The following is an 18166-nucleotide window of genomic DNA, read 5'->3' as shown; positions in this document are numbered from 1 at the left end:
TTAATAGGCTCGAGGAGAGAGAAGATTCCTCGGCCTTAATCTTTACAGCTTGATCGACGTTTCGCGGCATTTATGCGCGCCTGATTTTTCTCGCGGACGATCGAGGGAGGAGATTGCGGAGTGAAATTTGATAAAACGTTTAAACGGACGCGAGCAAGGGCGAGAGAGGGAGATGGGGTCGCTGCTGATTCGGATAAACGATGATTCAAGGGGCATTCGTTTTACTCGCTGGACAATCGGATCGGAACGATGAACGCTGCCCGCAAATACGAGTTAATGAAACGTGTCTATCGAAAAATTAAATATAGCTCGCGTGACCTCGGGATGCAATTTTATGGAAGCTCGTCCGTCGGTGTGCACGCCCCACCGTTTTTCTTCCTCTCTGTCGCTTCTCCTTTTTCTCTCTTTCGCTCGCTCTCTGTCTCTGCTCGTGTGTTTATAAGTGCGCACGACCGTAGAGACAGTTTCAATTTCAATAATTCCCGATCGATCACTCCAATTTCGTTCGTTTTCGCGGAACTGTGAAGGTGATACCCCTCTCGCTTCGTTTGGGGTTTCGGATTTCTAGAGCTGTCTCGTCTGCGATCCACCGAATCAATGGAATCACGGGTACCTCTATTATTCGACGAACGTTCGACTATTACTGTCTTTCTAGTAAAAATTGACTCACTGGTAACTTATACATAAGTTAACTTGTGAATCGTAAGTTACAAGTTTTCTTAATAGACGAATTTATCTCCCTCAATCATCGAGAAACATTTTCCTTATTCCATTAGCATCCATTCCACTCGTCTGATCAGTAACCGTGCACATCTACTTCGAACTCCAAACTCCACAATTGGTTCCAGCCACTGGAAACGCAATCTTCCAATACTTTCCAGAATCAAAATCCATCAACGTTTCAAACTTCCTCCATCAGTCCGACCAATTATTGACCTCCCCTGCCAAACAAAGGAAACCAACAGCCAGCCTCCGCAAACGAAATCTTTGCACCGATCCGAAATGAACGAACGCATTTTGAATGTTTCAGGCAAGATCGACAGCCGGTTACTTCGAGAGGACTTCCCTTTAAGAGCAGGGGCGCGAAATGGGAGTGGCCGAGGGTCGCCGTGGGCAAGTGAGAAGGTCGGCAGACGCCGCTGAAGCGAAACTTTCGACGGACAGTCATTAAACTCTGTCCGCGAGTGGCCGGGCCAGCCAAGGTCGGCTCGCGCAGGAGATTCATATCGGAGCTGCTTCTGACGGCGGACCATGGTACATTATTTAAGATGATAACCAGCGGACATTGAGGACTTAGCCAGGACAGAGATCCACGTATATATCCCGGACACGTCATGGAGGAGCACGTCAGCCAGCCAGCTGGAAACTCGTCCGCGGACGGTTTCGTGTTCACCGATGCCTCAATCATCCTCAGGGCTTTGGTGCTCGGTCTCCTGATACTCGTCACTATTGTCGGTGAGTTTCCTCGTCCTCTTTTTATTCCCTCGCCCCTTGTCTGCTCTCAAACCTGGGGAGGACGAGGGGAAAATTCGATGGGTTGTTAGAACAGTTCCGGGAAACTTTTATTTGTTTCGATCCCCGACGCGAGGCTCGACTAGTGTTCCAGGCGCGAAACTTTTATGAAAAAAGATATCGGGAGTAAAATAGAGGGTGGCGGAAGTTCGGGTTCCATGTATCGTGAGACATTATAAGCCATCCGGGCCGGATATACGAGGGAACTTATTGGCAATTTGGTTTTCTCGCGGCGACCACGTGTGCGGCCGTTCACGGACCGTTTCTCCTCCAGGTGTTGCCCGACGTCGGTAGACGGTAATTGCGTACAGTCGGCGCCGCTCGAAGACTGATCACGTTAGAGATAGCTTCACGGTTATTAATTATTCAACGGAGAAATCACTGGTAACGTCGGTATCGCTCGCCGGCGATGCTCCACTTGGAAATTGATTATTGATCAGTGGAAACTTGCGAATATATATATATATATATTTGTCTGCCTCGTCGATTAATGAGAAGATGGAAATTACCTGGAAAATAATTGCGTATCGCTGTGCGTGCTCGAAAGCTAACGAGAACGGTTCCGGGTTGACTTGGTAAAACTGGTCTCGATGTCTGATCAATTAATCGTCCAACCTTCCGGTTATTATCCCGGGCACTGGCAGCGGGCGCAGACCCGCGGCTGATGTAATGGTGTCGTTGTCGTTGTCACCGAGTAGTTTCGTGGGCCCGGCTCGACGTACCTGTACGGGAGAGTACAATGGGAGATTAATTTAAACCTGACACGCTTCCGGGGCGAGTAATATATTATCGGGGATGACGAGGGTGGCCACGTGACACGTCCACGTGCACATGCGCCACCGACAACAAGATCGAGAACGATTCGACGAAGAGTTCCGTTCGAGAAGGTTCGATCGATGGATCGAATCGATGGTTCGTCGTTTGTCCGTGATTAGAATTTTCATTGCTGTCAGAATTTCGAATAATCGACTACAATCTTTTGCGATTGCACTTAATCGTTAATAGATTTAAATATTCTCTCTTAGCGCAGACGGCTGGAAATGTTGTCGGAACTAATTCGAGAAAGTTGCGATGGAAAGGAAGTTTATTCCTTTACCTGCGGGTTTCACTATAATCGTATAAAGCTTCACGGAAATTTCAGTGAAGCTGTTCATTTGACGTTCTTGGAACCGCCGCGAAAGCAATAGAACTCGCGGTCTAATAATTAAATTGCTCGATACGCTTCGGTCGAGACCCACCAAATTTCACCGAGGAGAAATCTACCAGAAAATAATAATAATAACGGTTTCACCGTACCACATGGTATGATAAATGGGCGTGCTGCAGCCTCGCTGTTGCAGGCTGAGCGACTGTAGCGGGAAGCATCGGTGTTGGAACGATTATTTGGAGGCGGAGGGTCTCAGACGCGCGATACCCGGGGAACTTCGAGCCGGCGAACGAGTTCCCTCGATTTTACAGCGCATATATGTTAATTACGTTAATTGCACGGGCGGCGTGGCTCCAAGAATCGCGAGCGCGGCGGGGGGAGACAGCGTTCAGTAAAATTTAACGAGTTTCCGGAGGGACTAACGAGATTAGAGAGGTAACGACCATCCGTAGATCGCGTCCCGTTTTACAGCGAACGGACAATCAATTTGATAAGCTGCAGACGCGATGCAGATTACTTAATTTCTATGCCAATTCAACGGAAAACACGATTCACCTAGATTCGTCAAAAAAGCTTCGAAAATTTCGTAGAGCCCTCGATTCGTCCGGAGATTTGAAAACTCATTAAAACGATAGTAATAGGCTAGAACTTTTCATATTACTCTTGACTGCAAATTATTCCGAATATAACGAGGTCACGATTAACTCGAGGAAAAACCGAAACGTCGGAAAAACGAGGAAACGATCGGTTGAAATTGACCCGAGAAACGCAGCAGGGTGAAGGGATTGTCAATTATGTTTTCGTCATTTCGCGTTCGTATCATCGCGCGAATTTTCCCCGGGAAAATCAGGGGAAAAAATGATTTCCCCGGAACGAGGGAAACGCGATGTGCCACCGAAAAAAAGGAATGTAACGAAGCGGAGAAATCGAACGGGAATTCGGTTACGGTGGGATTGATTTTCGAAATTCGCGGAAATTAGGATGGGACGAGAATTGAATTTTCAGACCGAACCTAATTGTCCGCGGGAGTGTCTGACACTGTCCGCGGGAACGAGGTCGGGACCGGTTCTTTTTTCCATACAAATTCGCCCGACCTTCGATGTTAACGAGGTTTTTCGTGATTCGCGGCGTGGGAAGACCTTCGAACTTGAGCGTTGCGGTCAATACTTTGGAAACCCAATTACCGGGGCCCCTCGATGTTGGTAGCACTCGCAACTTAGCAGTTTCCGACGGCTGCGTCGACCGGAACTTCAGCGTCCCGCTGAACCCGGAAATAAAAAGGGATTCCTAATGGAATGCGACTCGAGCGACGCGGTTCCCGCTTCTCCGTCGCGAGCGGCCGTCATAATAGCGGTTAATTAATTTATTTCATTACCGCGTTCGTCTCCACGGACGGTTAGAGGACTGTTCCACCGCTCGACACTCCATCCAGGGAGCTTGTCTGAAACATGACACAGAACGACCGTCAGTGGGTGAAGTGGATTAATATCGTTTACAGAATGCCGCGCGGTGTTCCGCTGAATTTCATTCTCTGACGGAGCGATAAGATCGCTCGGTCTTTCAGTGAATGCATCTGTGTCTTGATTTTTTATTTTAATTTTGAGATACTGCACCAGAATTATTTTTGAAATCTGATCGCGAATAGTATGTACTCGATTGAAAGAACGAACAATTAATTAATTGTCGAAGAAATCATTTCCGATTTCACGGAAGACGACGTGTACACGTAGCAGTGGCAAGCGTTATTTTAAAGCCTCGATACACCTGACGATACAGACATCAGGAAAATGTCTCACGTACAAGTTACAAGTGGGCAGCATTCGGCTAGTACTTTCTTCGGAGCAATTTCTCCTTTATCAAATCTACCAGGCGCTGCACGGTAGAATTTCCCGATCCGAAGTGAAAGACTCGATTCTACGGAGACACGCAGGAAATCAGGGTCTTCCTTTGACACGCAGGACCTTTTCCCAGAGTGCAGGACGTCTCTCCGCGTCAAGGATGAAGGAGATAGGGTTCTATATATATCGATCGCGTCTTTCTATACGTCCAGGGATGGGGGGGGGGGGAGTAAAAAGACGGTAGTTTAGTCGTCCGCGGAGGACTGAATGGCCCTATTTAAGCTGTATAGAAAAGGCTCGTAAACCTTTATGCCGGAGAATACTGGGCTCGTCCAGCCCTGCGCGTATTATCATCCGCCGCGAGTGGATCCCGTGGTCCGTATCGCGATAATTCGCGCCATGGATCGCTCCAGGCGGATCCGCACGCACTACAACTTCTATAATTTCCATTGAACGCGGCAGGGTTCAGAGCCGCCATTGTCCCTTCGCTTTACGATTAAAGCAAAGCGCGACTGTTACGCCGGGCTCCCTAGCGAATCGCTTTTATGCATTTACTACGCGCCTAACGGCGCAAAATGGGTTCGCGTAAATGCTTTGAGTGGTGTTTACTATTATTGTAACTTCTGTGATTAAATCTGCGATATGTGGGTTGGAGAAGACAATTTTGTGTTTGCCGTTCCTTGGAGATGTGCCCTCGTGCCTGACTAATGGCCGACCAAAACTACTTTCACTTAATACAGAGAATACCATTTAAATCTCTTTTCGGAATCTGTCCACTGTCTCCGCCGAACTGTTTCTTTTTCTTAGAATAATTTTCTCGGTAGAAACAAAGAAGCGAGGTAGCCATCGGTGCACCAAGTATTCTTCGAGTCCAACAAGTTCTAAGGAGAAGACAGGTTTCGGTAAGAATTCCGCTTAGCCGCGGAAGAATTCGGTGGAACAGCTATTTCCGGTACGTTTATTTAAGTCAGCCGAATGATCACGGTCTGCGGGAACAGCGAGAATTCGGCTGGTTCGATCCGACTGTCTCTGTGGGTGGAAAGTTCGCGGGACCGTGGCCCTCGTCGGATATAAATATGACAGCGTTTCCGGCGAGGCGGTTCCGAGGCACGCTCGAACACGTTCAACTGCGAACATTTCCTGTCGCTGTCCGGGAATTCGTTTCGACGAGTGTATCGTTCGATCAAGGCCAACGGACACGCTCGACTCGTGCATTTTTCAAACGTCAGTCGAAATGACTTCGACGTCGACCAGGGAATCGAAGAGAATCCGCGGCTGACAATAAGCGTCGAACGGCAAGCAATGAATAGTGAACTTCGACAATGCTCTTCGTACGATAATTGACTTAATTATCGATGGAATTATTAACATTCTGAAAATATAATTCACCGCCTAATGCAACGTGTTGGCAAGTTATCAATAATTTCAACGTCGAGCAATCATTTAACGTCTCATTTTGCTAATGCTCCTACGCAATAATTAACAAGCGATTAACCTTTCATTTCGGAATCGCGATACGATAAACGATTCGACGCGTCGTTCTGAATAATTCTCTATGAAAAACAGCGTTTCCACGAAAGCGACGAGCGACGGAAAGATTTTCGCAGTTCGAAACTCTTATTCGAGAGACGCTCGAGCAAGTTGGCCGTGGTTGGCAGAGCCACGACAACGCGGGTAGAGTCGACTCCCAATCAAGCCGAACTGCAAACGAAGTTGCCGGAACTTCCCATTCCCGGCTAATTAGCAGTTTATCCGAGCGAAGGCCGGTCTCGTGTTTCAAGACCTCGAATATAATTAAAGTTCGCCGCGGAAAAGTGGTGGCCACGGTGATTAACAGCGGTAACTTAAGGCTGGCCCCGTTGTCAACGGGAAACAGGGCCATGCATATTCATGCGGGGTCACGGATTCCTGTCGATTGCCAGTCGCTGTATCACTGTAAATTCCGTTATTAGCGCAGTTCACTGGTTAACTAACGGCCCGTCGAATATTGCCCGTCCCGCGGCCGGCCGTGTCGAAATTAGAGTAATTTCACGGTCGTTTGACAGCGGGGCAAAATCGTTCCAAGTAACGACGAATCGGGGACTCGAGCGCGGACACCGGGGAGCACGGCCCCCGAAAACTCGTTTTCCAGGTTGACGCGATTATTCGGTTCGCGCGGCCGTTTTCCCTCGAGCAAATTCGATTTTGTTTCCGGCCGCGGCCGTAGTCACTGTTAATGGAGTAATAATACGCGGCGTCATACCGGGCACCGCGCATCGGCGGCCGATAAATCCGCGGAAAAATTAATCGGCGATCGATTCCTGCGGGAACGACACTGATTTCGACCGGTTTCATCGCCGAACGGTCGTTAGAGCCGGCCAGCTTCGCGTGTTTCCTCTTTTGTTTCGCGTTCCGGGCCGTAACGTTCATTTTTATACTCGCGTAATCGACGATTGAATTGCTAATCCCGGCGTGCACCGGTTGCGCGACACTCATAACCCTCGCGTTATGGCGCAATAAATATCGTGCCGGCCGCCCGGTGACGTTTACCTGCGCCGTTCGCGAATGATCGTTCGTATAATCACCGATTATAGCGGATCACTCTTTCGGTTCACCGAAACAGTGGATTTGTCGGGGATTCCGCAAACTGATCGGTCGTCTCATTCGATTCGATCGTTCCGTACGATACTTCTAGTTCTAACAGACTTCGAAGAGATTTGCATTCACGCGAGAAAGTAGAAGGATCTTGTTACTTGGCGCACCTTTGGTTTAGTTTGTACAGGACCATAAGCGGCCCCAATGAAGGAATTCTGTGCAGATTTGCCCATCGAGTGCGTTAAGAATATTTTAGTAGGATCGTTTATTGAACGTGAAAATATTCGGTTCTACCGATGGCTAGCAGCTTGTACAAGGGACAATACCCGAAGCACAAATTGCTAGCACGTTTATGGCACGCAAGCCTCCAGAGCCGTTTTTGAGGATTAGTTTATTTCTTAATCCGCATGACACATCCGCTTCCAACTTTCTTCGTCCTCAACGGCTAACTGCATGTGTCATAAACGTGAATTTCCAAAAGGTCTTAAACTCAGTCCCGAAGACCGTTACCCAGGTCAGACCGGGACCCAAGCCTGGCGGAAATTCCATCGAATTTGTTTAAACCCCACCAAAACAGCTTCCACCTCCACTGACACTTCCTACTTCCGAAAAATCGCGTCTCGGACGCACGAGGTAGGGGGTGGTCAGTGTCGCCTACCCCTGATTGGATTCTTAATTTCGAGAAAGCAGGGGAAAGGCGGGCCTAAAGTTTTCCTTAAGGCTGAGGATGAGACAGGAAGAGCAGTTCAGTAAAAACTCAGTTCAATACCAGTTCAGTAAAAACTCAGTTAAAATACAGTTCAAAAACAGTTCAGAAAGAGTTCTGAAAAACACAACGCGTCGACAAGGAAACATTATAACCTACGTCGCGAAAACTAATCTCACGTTACACTCGGCTTCAAGGGAAACATCATAATCACTTGAAGCGCACGGGAAACATTATCTTTCCGACGAGTCAATAACATAGATTCACCAAGCCAACATTATCGAAACTTAATATCCTTATCACCGTAAAAAGTCGTAAGGACATACGCGGTCAGTTGTCGGTCAAGGCATCGGTCAGAGATTTACGACCTCTGACAACTTCGGCTCTCGACGCATCCGAATAGTTGCAGCGCGCCGCGTATTACGTAAAAACAGATCTTAATTTCAACGAGTAGAGAAGTCGACGTTGACCGGACAGCCGGGTCCCAGGATTGAACGATCGATCGGCGAGCGTTCAAAGATTGAAGACTCGTAAATGATTCGGGGGCTTAGTGTCCAATCTCGAGGAGTTCCCAGAGCAACAAGTAGAATTGTCAATGTATAATCCGGCGAAAGCCAGAGGAAAACAGATGAATCGAACTGGAAGTTGGTTAGCCAAAAGAGGTCAGGTTTCACGCATTTTTGCCCTCGGCGATCGCGCGCCATTTAACCTGTCCTACCTATTACCCTCGTTCCCGATCCCTTTCTTTTCCCAGCTCGCGGAGTTCCTCGATCACCCCGGCGACCACACGATTTCTCAATTTCTCCCTGTGCTTTACGATCGGCCGGGAAGAGAAATTTTCCCTCCGTGCTGATCCATGCTGGATTTTATTTTACGCATACAACCGCGCACGAAGAAATCGCAATAAAACGAAGGAAAAACAGGGAACAGCTTCTGAAAGGGTCGCTCCGGTGAGGCTCTCGGTTGCGAGGGGGTCGCCCGACGGAGCATCTCGTGCTTTTCCCTTTTTACAATGAATCGGAGGTCGATTCGAAAGCTCGGTGGCCGCGCGAGTTGCCGGCAAGGGAGAGCCATTTAATAATTTAAGAGAAGCCCTCCGGGCATGACTACTTTACACGTTTCTGCGCGCACAATGCAACGCTGCGAGCCAGTCGGGTTCAGTTTAAACAGTCGTCCCGGTGCATTATGCTTTCGCGCGTTTTGTGTTTTTATACGAGGAACGGGATTGTCCGTGTAACGACAATAAAGTTCTGGTATTTGTTGCTCGACGGTTCAGTGCCGTGAGAGCTTAAAAGCTTCCGCGAAAACCCAGTAATCGCGCGCGCAGTTTTCAGAACTGCTCGAGAATGCGCTCCTAAGCTTTAACTGCTCCCGGGGGAGGACTAGCGGTCTTAAAAGGCTCTCAAACTTAGCTTTTGGAATCCAAAGTTCATCCGGGATGAGCTATTGTTCCTTGGAGTCCACGGGGATTCGGCTCTAGAGTACAGAAGGTAGAGTTTCTGAATATTAGAATCCAGAAGAATTCGGCTGATTTGCCTCCAAGGTCCGTCAGGATAGAACTTTGAGCTTGCAGAGTTCATCGGAGCGGAGCTTGCGACATTTAGAGGTTCATTCAACTGAAGTTTATCGTCTTCTCAATATCAGGAGATCAATCTTCTCGTGTCTAATCACTGAATGCGCGTTTACGAAGTTCTACCACTGGCAAACTACAATTTACAACCATCGTACGACCTTTCGACAGAGCTGGCAACCCTCGGAAGCCCTCAAAGATTCCCTTATTGCCCTGAAGAGCGTATCGAACGCAATCCCGTGATATCTCATTTCGCAAAGGTCGATTTTACTACCCTCCCGTGTCACGGCGACCGCAAACGACCTTCGAATCGAGCTTGCGACCTTCAGGCTCCCATTCCAATCGAATCCTCCGATCGTTGACGCTCGATCGGCTTCTGCAGTAAACTTCCTCTCAATTCAATGAAAACCTCCGCCTCCGTCCATCAGCCGAATGCGTTATTTTGCAAACGCAGCGATTTAAAATGCCCTCCGAAATAAATTCACCTTATATACGGGACGCTCCGTAGGCAGGTAAATGAATTATTCAAACGGCAGAAATATTCCAGGGAACGCATTTTCGAGCCCCGAGCAATAATCTCGGATGCTGAAAGAACGGCGCGGCACGGAAAACGCGCGAATTAATTTCAAGCCTGACTTCCGGCGCGCGTTTCTCCGTATCAGATATTTTACGGACGACCGTAGGACCTGGAAACTGTAAAAAGCTCGACGGTCTGGAGGTCCGGCCGATTATCGCAGTCAAACGATCCCGTCAACGAAGAACTCGCCGGGAAAATAGAGACGGCCGGACTCGTCCGCGCGTCAAATTCAATTCTGCCGGTCACTCGCGATCATTCTTCGGGAGCTGCCGGTGACTTGCTTTCGCTCGCAGAGAAGGCGGAAAAAGCAGAGAAATAATTTCAAAAAGAGTGATGGATGTTGCACCAGAAATTGCTACTGCGACAAGAGCAGATTTATATGGAATAATATTGTAGAGGTACAATTGAGTATAGTGAAAGAATAAAATATATATCTGAGAAACCGTAAGTACACATATTTCAACTAACGAGGAACGACAGCGTTGCACGACTGACCTCTTCAGCCGCGCCAATAATTTCTGTTACAATGAAATTAATTAATCCACGATATCCATCTCTCTCGGAATGTTATACTCTCCAATCGTAAATAAGACCGATGACGAAAGCGCCGCAGTGTGAAACAAATTCCGGCGACGTGTAAGCTCGCAGCGTCGCGTCATTAACGCCGTCCCGCTGATTTAAATGGAGTAGAAAAGCGTTTAACGTAAGCGTGACACGCCTGTAACGCGACCCCGTTAATTTCGCTGCATTGATTTAAACCGCGCGGAAAAGCAATTTAACTGGCCGCGGTGGCGACGTGACGGTGCATCGTACGTCGTTAAAATTAAAAACGAAGAGACCAACAGAAATCCGCGGGGGGCGCGCGGCCGGGGGGAGGGGCAGGGTGGAACCACTTAAGTGCCATTAAACTCGCGCGCGCGTCCAGGACTATAATAAATTTCCAATTGAAATTCGTACTCGATTAATGCGACCGAGCGGGAGCGCGGGGGAGGGGAGGAGAGGCTTCGATAGGATAAAGTGACTCCGACGTCTCTCATACAAATTCCGGATTTCTCGATGGAAATATTTGATTGCATTTCATCGGGAATAAACGTCCCCTCGCGCTTGTTTGTTCCGCGCTCGAAACGTTAATTGCTGGCCCGACGCGCACGCTAGCGCCAGTTCTCGCGGCCGGTGACAATTGACACCGGCCGCTGTCTGTAAATTAATTTTTCCACCGTAGAAAAAGTGCGTCGTTTAACTTGTTAGCCAACCGATTTTCCGATATCCAACGGCCCTGGCCCTTAAACGAGGAAATAATTTGACGGACGTGCCGCGAACGCAACGGTAAAAGGACGATTGTTCAATGGCAACCCGCCGTGTCGTGTATGCTCGGCTGCTCTATAAATTCTAATCTTCTGCGGCTGATTGAATATTTTTTCCGTGCGTTGAATAAATTTATATTCATTTCTGAGCATTTTCAGCTGTGACTTCTATCGAAATTCCGTTGACATTCTGCTGCACTCGTCGCTCGTTAATCGCGAGTTGCTTCATTGGTCGCTTGGAACATTCGAGGAACGATTCTTTGTTCGTTAAACTGAATGATAAGGATGGTGGGAAGGTACTGTAGCTCGCAAGGATCTAACGAGACCCTGGTGGATGGTAACGAACACGAACGACGAGTTAATTTGTCGTCCCTCGTTTAGGCAGTAGACAATAATAGAAAGCTAGCGCATTGACGAGCCGTGATTCGTTCAATGGACAAAGCAGACGGAACAGAGCTGTCATTTATCTCGATTAAGGCACGGGGAGCTTCGTCGCGTACAAATAAGCTGATTACACGATCGTCAAAACGTTTACAAAGCCGTCAAAGCGGGGTAACCGTCGAAGACTAATTAGCGGCGGTTTCAGCGTAAAGCGAGCCGTACCTGTACGGAGTGTGTTCATCGTTTGACGAACGAAATCGTGCGGTATCTTTGCCATAGACCGCGGGACAACGATTCACCGACCACGGACGGTGGTATTTGATAAACCTAACGTCATACTGGACTCTGTACTGCGTACAGCCGGACTGTATTCCCGCACTGAATCGATAGTCGCTACAAGTGAGAACCAGAAACCAGAATTTCTCGTAAATTCCTAGAATAAATTTATTTACTACGGATCGTAAATCTAATCGAAAGCTTATGACAATACCGTACAATTATTGTTATAATACGTTATTAATATTTATACAACGGACCACGTTCCAAAGCACTATTAATATTTATGCATGAGACTAATCTTCAAAGCAGCAAAATCTCGCGAAACTACGTTCACGCTGGACGCGAGTACTATTAATCTATCGTCAACCTCGAGCAGAATGAAAACTCGCGAAACTACTTTCATACTACATAGTTCGGAAAAGAAAGGGCTGCTTAACAATTCAAGAATCTCGCTGTATAAATCTCGCGGCGAGAAGAACGGCGTAGTGCGAGGTGAAGGGAACTTTCGTGAACTTGAGGAAATTAAGGCGGGCGATCGAAGTGTGCCGTTTAAAAATTCCAAAGTCCGACGAGCCCGGGATTCGAGAGCGAGCGTTGCGTCGCCGGGAAGGGCATCGGGTGTCAGGAATTGATAATTCGACCGGGCCGCGGCGCGAAACCTCGCGAAAGTGGAGCGAAATCGCGCGGGTCGCGTCCTCCCCCCGCTAATCAGCTTATGAATTATTTACGCCGGCTCCGAGAGCCGCGCTTAACCAGCCGGATTTCTGATTAAAACGGCTCGGTACACGGAACTCCGTGCGAAACACGTCGGGACCGACGGAACGCATCGAATACATGATCGAAACGCGGGAACGTTTAAATCATCGTCGCCGTAACGGTAATACCGTCTTCATTTCGAGCCATTAACGTCCGGTGACCCATTCGCGTGACACAATTCGCTGGAATTTTTCGCGACGCCCGCGAATTAACGGTGACAGGGGAATTAATAAAAGGAAAATATCGCGGAACCGGAGACCGGACGTTAATGGGTTAATGATTTGTTTCGTTAATGGTCGTTAGCTTTTAAATGGAGGGGAATATACGCGTCCGCGGCGTGACGGATATTAACCATCATCGTTGTGTTCCTGTAATGGCTATTTTCGCGCGCATTACGCGCGAAACACGGCGGGAATAAAAACAAATTAGAGGGAGGTTTTAATCCTCGGCGGCGGCTGGAAAAACGGTCGCGTGAAATTCATTTAAATGGTTTCAGCGTAACGTACGCGCGGTTACATTTTTGATGGCCGGTGGCCGTCGAATATTTTACCGTTCGAAATTCGCCGAGTAATTTTTTGATTAAGAAATTTGTCGAAACAATTTGTTTTACTTCCGAGCCGGTTATTAGGTTGTATTTTATAATAGATTCGTCGTGCGTAACGCGTGAAGTGATCAAGTGTTTAATGTTCAATTGAAATTGACCGCGGCGAGCTGCGATATAAATGAAACATGATTGATTACATTAGCGGCGTTGCAGCCGCATTTGGTAATTTTATATGAATTTCTGTTGCAGGTAACCTGTTCGTTATAGCGGCGATTTTGCTCGAGCGGAATTTACAATCGGTGGCGAATTATTTAATCGTCAGCTTGGCCGTTGCCGATCTGATGGTCGCCTGCCTCGTCATGCCTTTCGGAGCCGTTTATGAGGTACGTCGGCTGACGGGTTTATTACGCGACGGCCCGTTATGCTCGTGCAATCTGTTTTGAATCTCGTTCCCCGCGGGACAAAAGAACCCTCCATAGAAAAAAAAAAGTCAAAGAGAGACTTTTTCTATCGATTCAATGCATTTTCTATACGGTTGCATGGTTAAAAAAGCGGGGCTAAAAGAAAAACGAAATTATTAACGACCGAACTATTGGACCGGCCTGGGAAACTTCCATTTCAGGTGTCCTCTTTTAGGAGTAATTGAAATTTTATAGACCAGATATAAGGGGGAACGACTAAAAAATCCTCTTCCCGCGGATTTATTTGGAACCTGTGGATATTCAGAAATTACGCTGGAGACAATTAACAAAGGGATTTTTGGATGGTTCGTGTGTGGGATAGTCTGTACGGTAACGCGTAATTAAGCCTATTCGATTCGATCGAGCTTACAGTGATGAGGGTCGCGTCCCTCTGTTTATACAAACGTTATGTTCATTAATGCTGACCAACGAGCTTGTTAGTTACAGAGTTTCCCATTCTCTAAGCTTCATCGAAACCGCTTAAAGCTCGGTATCGACGGTCTCGCTGAAATCGAGGGTTTCCTTGGTCGAAATTGAATCTTGCGATCTAATGGCTGGAAGGTTTGCCAAGCCAAGGAAAGGCTCGTTTCGCACGTATCTGTTTGACGAATTTAATCCTCGAATGATCAATACTAATTCGTTTAGGATCACCTGTTGCTGCGAATATCTCGAAAATCGTTGGCTTTACTTATTGCTGATATGCATGAGAAGAACGCCTGCGATAATTAGGCTAATCAAACAATCATAATAGAAGCTTGAATTAATACAATCGATAACGGGTGAGAGAATTTCGTAATCTATTCTCGACAAGCATTTAAACTCATGGCAGAATGTCTGATCGTTATCTACCAAATCTACTTGTTCCAACTGAACGGAATTTAATCCAGAATTGGAGCTTCCATTTAGAAGAATTTCACTGTTGATGTTTAATATACTAATGTACTTCAATTAAATGATCGAAAGCCTATAAAAACAGAAATCAGAGAATCGGAAATACGTCAGGTGGGGAAATGAAAGTTGTCAGCGATGACGATAGAGAGTCCCGCGACACTGTTTTCACCCTCATTGATATTCAATTTCATTCAGTCGCCGCCGGGGGTAGATTGTTTCGCTTTAATGTATTCCAACGGATCCGCGAAATCTTCGGAGACAAGGATAGCCCGATGTCCCCCGGCGATGATGTATAATTAAACGGACCCTCGTTACGTAAGAAGCTCGTTACACCGTTGTTCTTCGGGAATTAATTACCGTTTGGAAGTTTGTAAGACGATTATCGAGCAACTCGAACGATCCCTCGGCGTCGTACTAGCCGAATATTTCCCCAGTCGTGTCCCCTTCTCTTTTCGCCGTGTTTCGCATTGTCGCGATGCTCGCGTGACACCTGCACCGGGTTATTAGGAAGACAAACTTTCTATAAGTCCGCAGGAACCGCAACTTGCGGCCTGTATCAGGGAAAAGGTGGGTGGTTTGATCCAATTTGCTAGTGGAGCACTAGATTGCTTCAACCTTTGAACTCTACTAATTCCATCCTCAAAAATTGACTGCTATTATCGTGAATAATTCTAAAACCGTTTCAATTTCAACATTAAAATTATTCCAATTATCATTCTGTCTATCCAACCGCAATTCCATTATCTCAATTCTAAATTGTATACAATCACGACAAACGGAAGAACACGTTGCCACTAATTACAACTAGGTCATACTCGTATCCGAGCAAAAATAAATCAGAGCTTAATCGATCTCGATTCCCTTGAACTCCAACGCATCGCGTTTCGCGACTCCGATATAGTCCTCTGTCCTCGCTAACGTCGAAACCGTCTATGCGCGAGCCAACCCGAAGAACCCGGCGCGACGAGGGAGGAAAATACGTCTACATGTATCCAGGCCTCTAAAGATCTCTGACGCAAATGGAGGTTTATAATCCTGTCCGTCCGTTCGTCCATTCGTCCGCCGGTACTCCGTCGCCAGTATATATCTGGGCGAGAATAGAATAATGCCTCGCTCTGAATCCAATGAATTCACGGCGCGCTGTTTTGTTTCCTTTTCGGAACTCCGCCGCGCCCGAGGGCAACCCCATTTCGAAGGCTCCGCGCGCAGTCGTCGCGCCTGATTTCGCGTGTTTGCGACGGTGAATCCGCCCCACCGCCACACCTGAGGTCGTGTACACAGGGACGCGTGCAGCTTTACACTGCGGTTGCATTACATTTGTTCAAAACGGACGGTGGAAATGCTCGTGAATGTAAACGCGCGCAGGAATGCGAGAAGAATTCGGGCAAGAGGGGGACAGCGGCGAATAACGCGCGAGTTTAGACGGTTTCGTTGAATATTCGAGCTCGCAGGCTTCCAGCAACCCCGACGCGCTGTCTGAATATTTTTGACACGAGACCAGCTTGTTACGAGCTCATTACTTTTTCACGGATTCGTTACATACCCGCAACGAGATTTTTAATATTTCATTCCGGTCTCCTTCTCTCCCGTTTCCTGTAACAGATGACGGTTTTTTGCTCGCGTGAATGATTGAGGAAGATTCAGTGTTATTAATGAATGTTAGGATTATCCTGATTAAGTATCGAGCAATGAAGATTTTCTATTTCTGTCGACTCCTTTACTTTTCGTTCTTTACCTATTAAAGCATCTTCTAAGATATGATTTTCTTCGAAATGGAGAACAACCGAGGCTCGATCAATGGAGAATTTGTTCCCGTCGCCGGTAACGTGAAATTTGAACAGCGAGAACGGTCCCCGGCGCGTCTCGGTTTATCCTCCGGCGAGGGAAGACATATTGGAGGAATTCCGTGGCGTGTAATCCTTCGAAGTGAAGCCACTCGATCTCAATCTTCGGGCAATTTCTCATTCAGTAATACCACTGACGGATGCTCAACCCCCGGTTTACCCAGACAGTGCAACAAGCGGCTTCTCATTAGGCAAAGAAGCTCGTTGCGTTATTGTCCCGGAATTATAGCGAGCGCCGCGCCCGGATCATTTACATACAACTTCTCGACTGTTACCGCGTCGCGGTTAAGACGGCCTGAGCTCTATTGATGGCCGACAGAATTTACGATCTTCGTCGAGGACTGCGCGGATGCGTTTTCAACAAGCTCCCGAAGACCGGAACTTCTTGCACTCGCTATACCATAATTGCAATACACGTCGAAAGTAATTTCAAGCTGGTGGAATTGAAATTTAGGGTTTTAATATCATCCTGTTCGTCGATGAATATCGTAGGATAAGGATTTTCTAGGATTTTGAATTATTACGTAGGTAGGAAGTTTTGGAATTGAAAAGGAAAAGGATGTTTCCGGATGTACGTGCAAAAATCAGTCGAAAGTTTGAAGTAATATTTCTGCCAGTGACGCATCGTTTCCAAGATAATCGACTTCGAAGAATTTGCGAACGCGTATGAATCTTTATCGAGCCGAAGTAGAAATGGTGTGTCATGAACAGACGCCTTCGTCGATTGGTAACCGAGTGCACGTGCGCTCGATGGATTTCCGACATTTTCTTAGATATTCGGAATCTGGTGATTCGTTAACACTGCGTTACTAAACAATGAAGACTTTAATAAAATAAGCCACAAGTAACACCATCGCTAGGTAACACTGCTTAACTAGAAATTAAATAAAAACTCTAGAATTTCTATTATTTCGTACGATCGTGCACGCATCTAACGACACGAAATAGAGGTCTACGACCTCGAACCCAAGTAGAAATCAGCTAACGAAATATTTAGTTTCCACCGGTAAATTGGTCTCACTTGAAGGCGGCCGTGTAACCTTTGGAATTTCCAAAGCTTCCTCGTCGAAAAACTCCTCCGGCAGTTTCCTTAATTGCACGTTAAACGACGATTCGAAGGGCCCTCGAGCAGCCGAAAGATCCCGCCGCATTAAACGCGGGAGCACCGGTGACTTATTCACGTCGGCGTTGCTTAGAGCGGCGCCGGTATGCACGCGCGACTCCTGGAGCAGCGGCAGCGGAACAGGCGCGGCCGTTTCATTAAGCGTTTTTAGAGGGCTTTGACAGCGCGGCCGGGTTGCGGGGATGAAAAGTTAGTCAAAGGTTGAGAGCCGACCTACCCCGTATTCAGGGAACACCTCTGAACAATTTCCCTTCCCTTCGCCTCCCATCTCCTAATTAGAACAAAGTAGAAGGTCTTCCGAGCTGTCTGGTGTCTTAAAACTTTCGCATTCGGTCTTCGTTTCTTTAATCGTTTGTCCCCGCTGTCGGACTTTCCGCCGTCGTGTTTCACCTCGTACTGCCGCCTCGCGAATGCATCCCTTAACGCCAGAATCCCACCAAATAGGTCAACGCGAATCATCCCTGAGTCCTTCTACTAAATTATTTATTTCGATATACGTATTCCGAAATATTTGCTCTTTAACGATTTGCTAGATAAAAATATAACTCGCAATATGTTTCAGCGCTCGTTAAAAAGTTCATATGGCAGAATTTTTAATTAAATTGGAAACAGCGTTTCGGTTCGTAGGAACATTTTAATGAAAGTAGAAACCGCAGGAT

The 18166-nt window shown here is 47.2% G+C and overlaps 1 protein-coding gene across 3 annotated transcripts in view; it reads left to right on the top strand.

Annotated features, from left to right (window-relative positions):
* 5-HT1 (serotonin receptor) overlaps nucleotides 1-18166 on the top strand; it is a 128963-nt gene that overhangs the window by 87839 nt on the left and 22958 nt on the right. For all 3 annotated transcript variants that reach the window (XM_031971913.2, XM_031971910.2, XM_031971924.2), the window contains 2 exons: nucleotides 1031-1455; nucleotides 13438-13571. In XM_031971913.2, the coding sequence (XP_031827773.1) occupies nucleotides 1335-1455; nucleotides 13438-13571 (255 nt within the window). In that variant the 5' untranslated portion in view covers nucleotides 1031-1334. The remainder of the gene's footprint in view (nucleotides 1-1030; nucleotides 1456-13437; nucleotides 13572-18166) is intronic.

The sequence above is a fragment of the Nomia melanderi genome, chromosome 1 (genome assembly GCF_051020985.1).
Source record: "Nomia melanderi isolate GNS246 chromosome 1, iyNomMela1, whole genome shotgun sequence".
Lineage (NCBI taxonomy): Eukaryota > Metazoa > Arthropoda > Insecta > Hymenoptera > Halictidae > Nomia > Nomia melanderi.
Note: the sequence above shows the minus strand (reverse complement) of the source record. Positions and strands in the feature narration are given on the sequence as shown.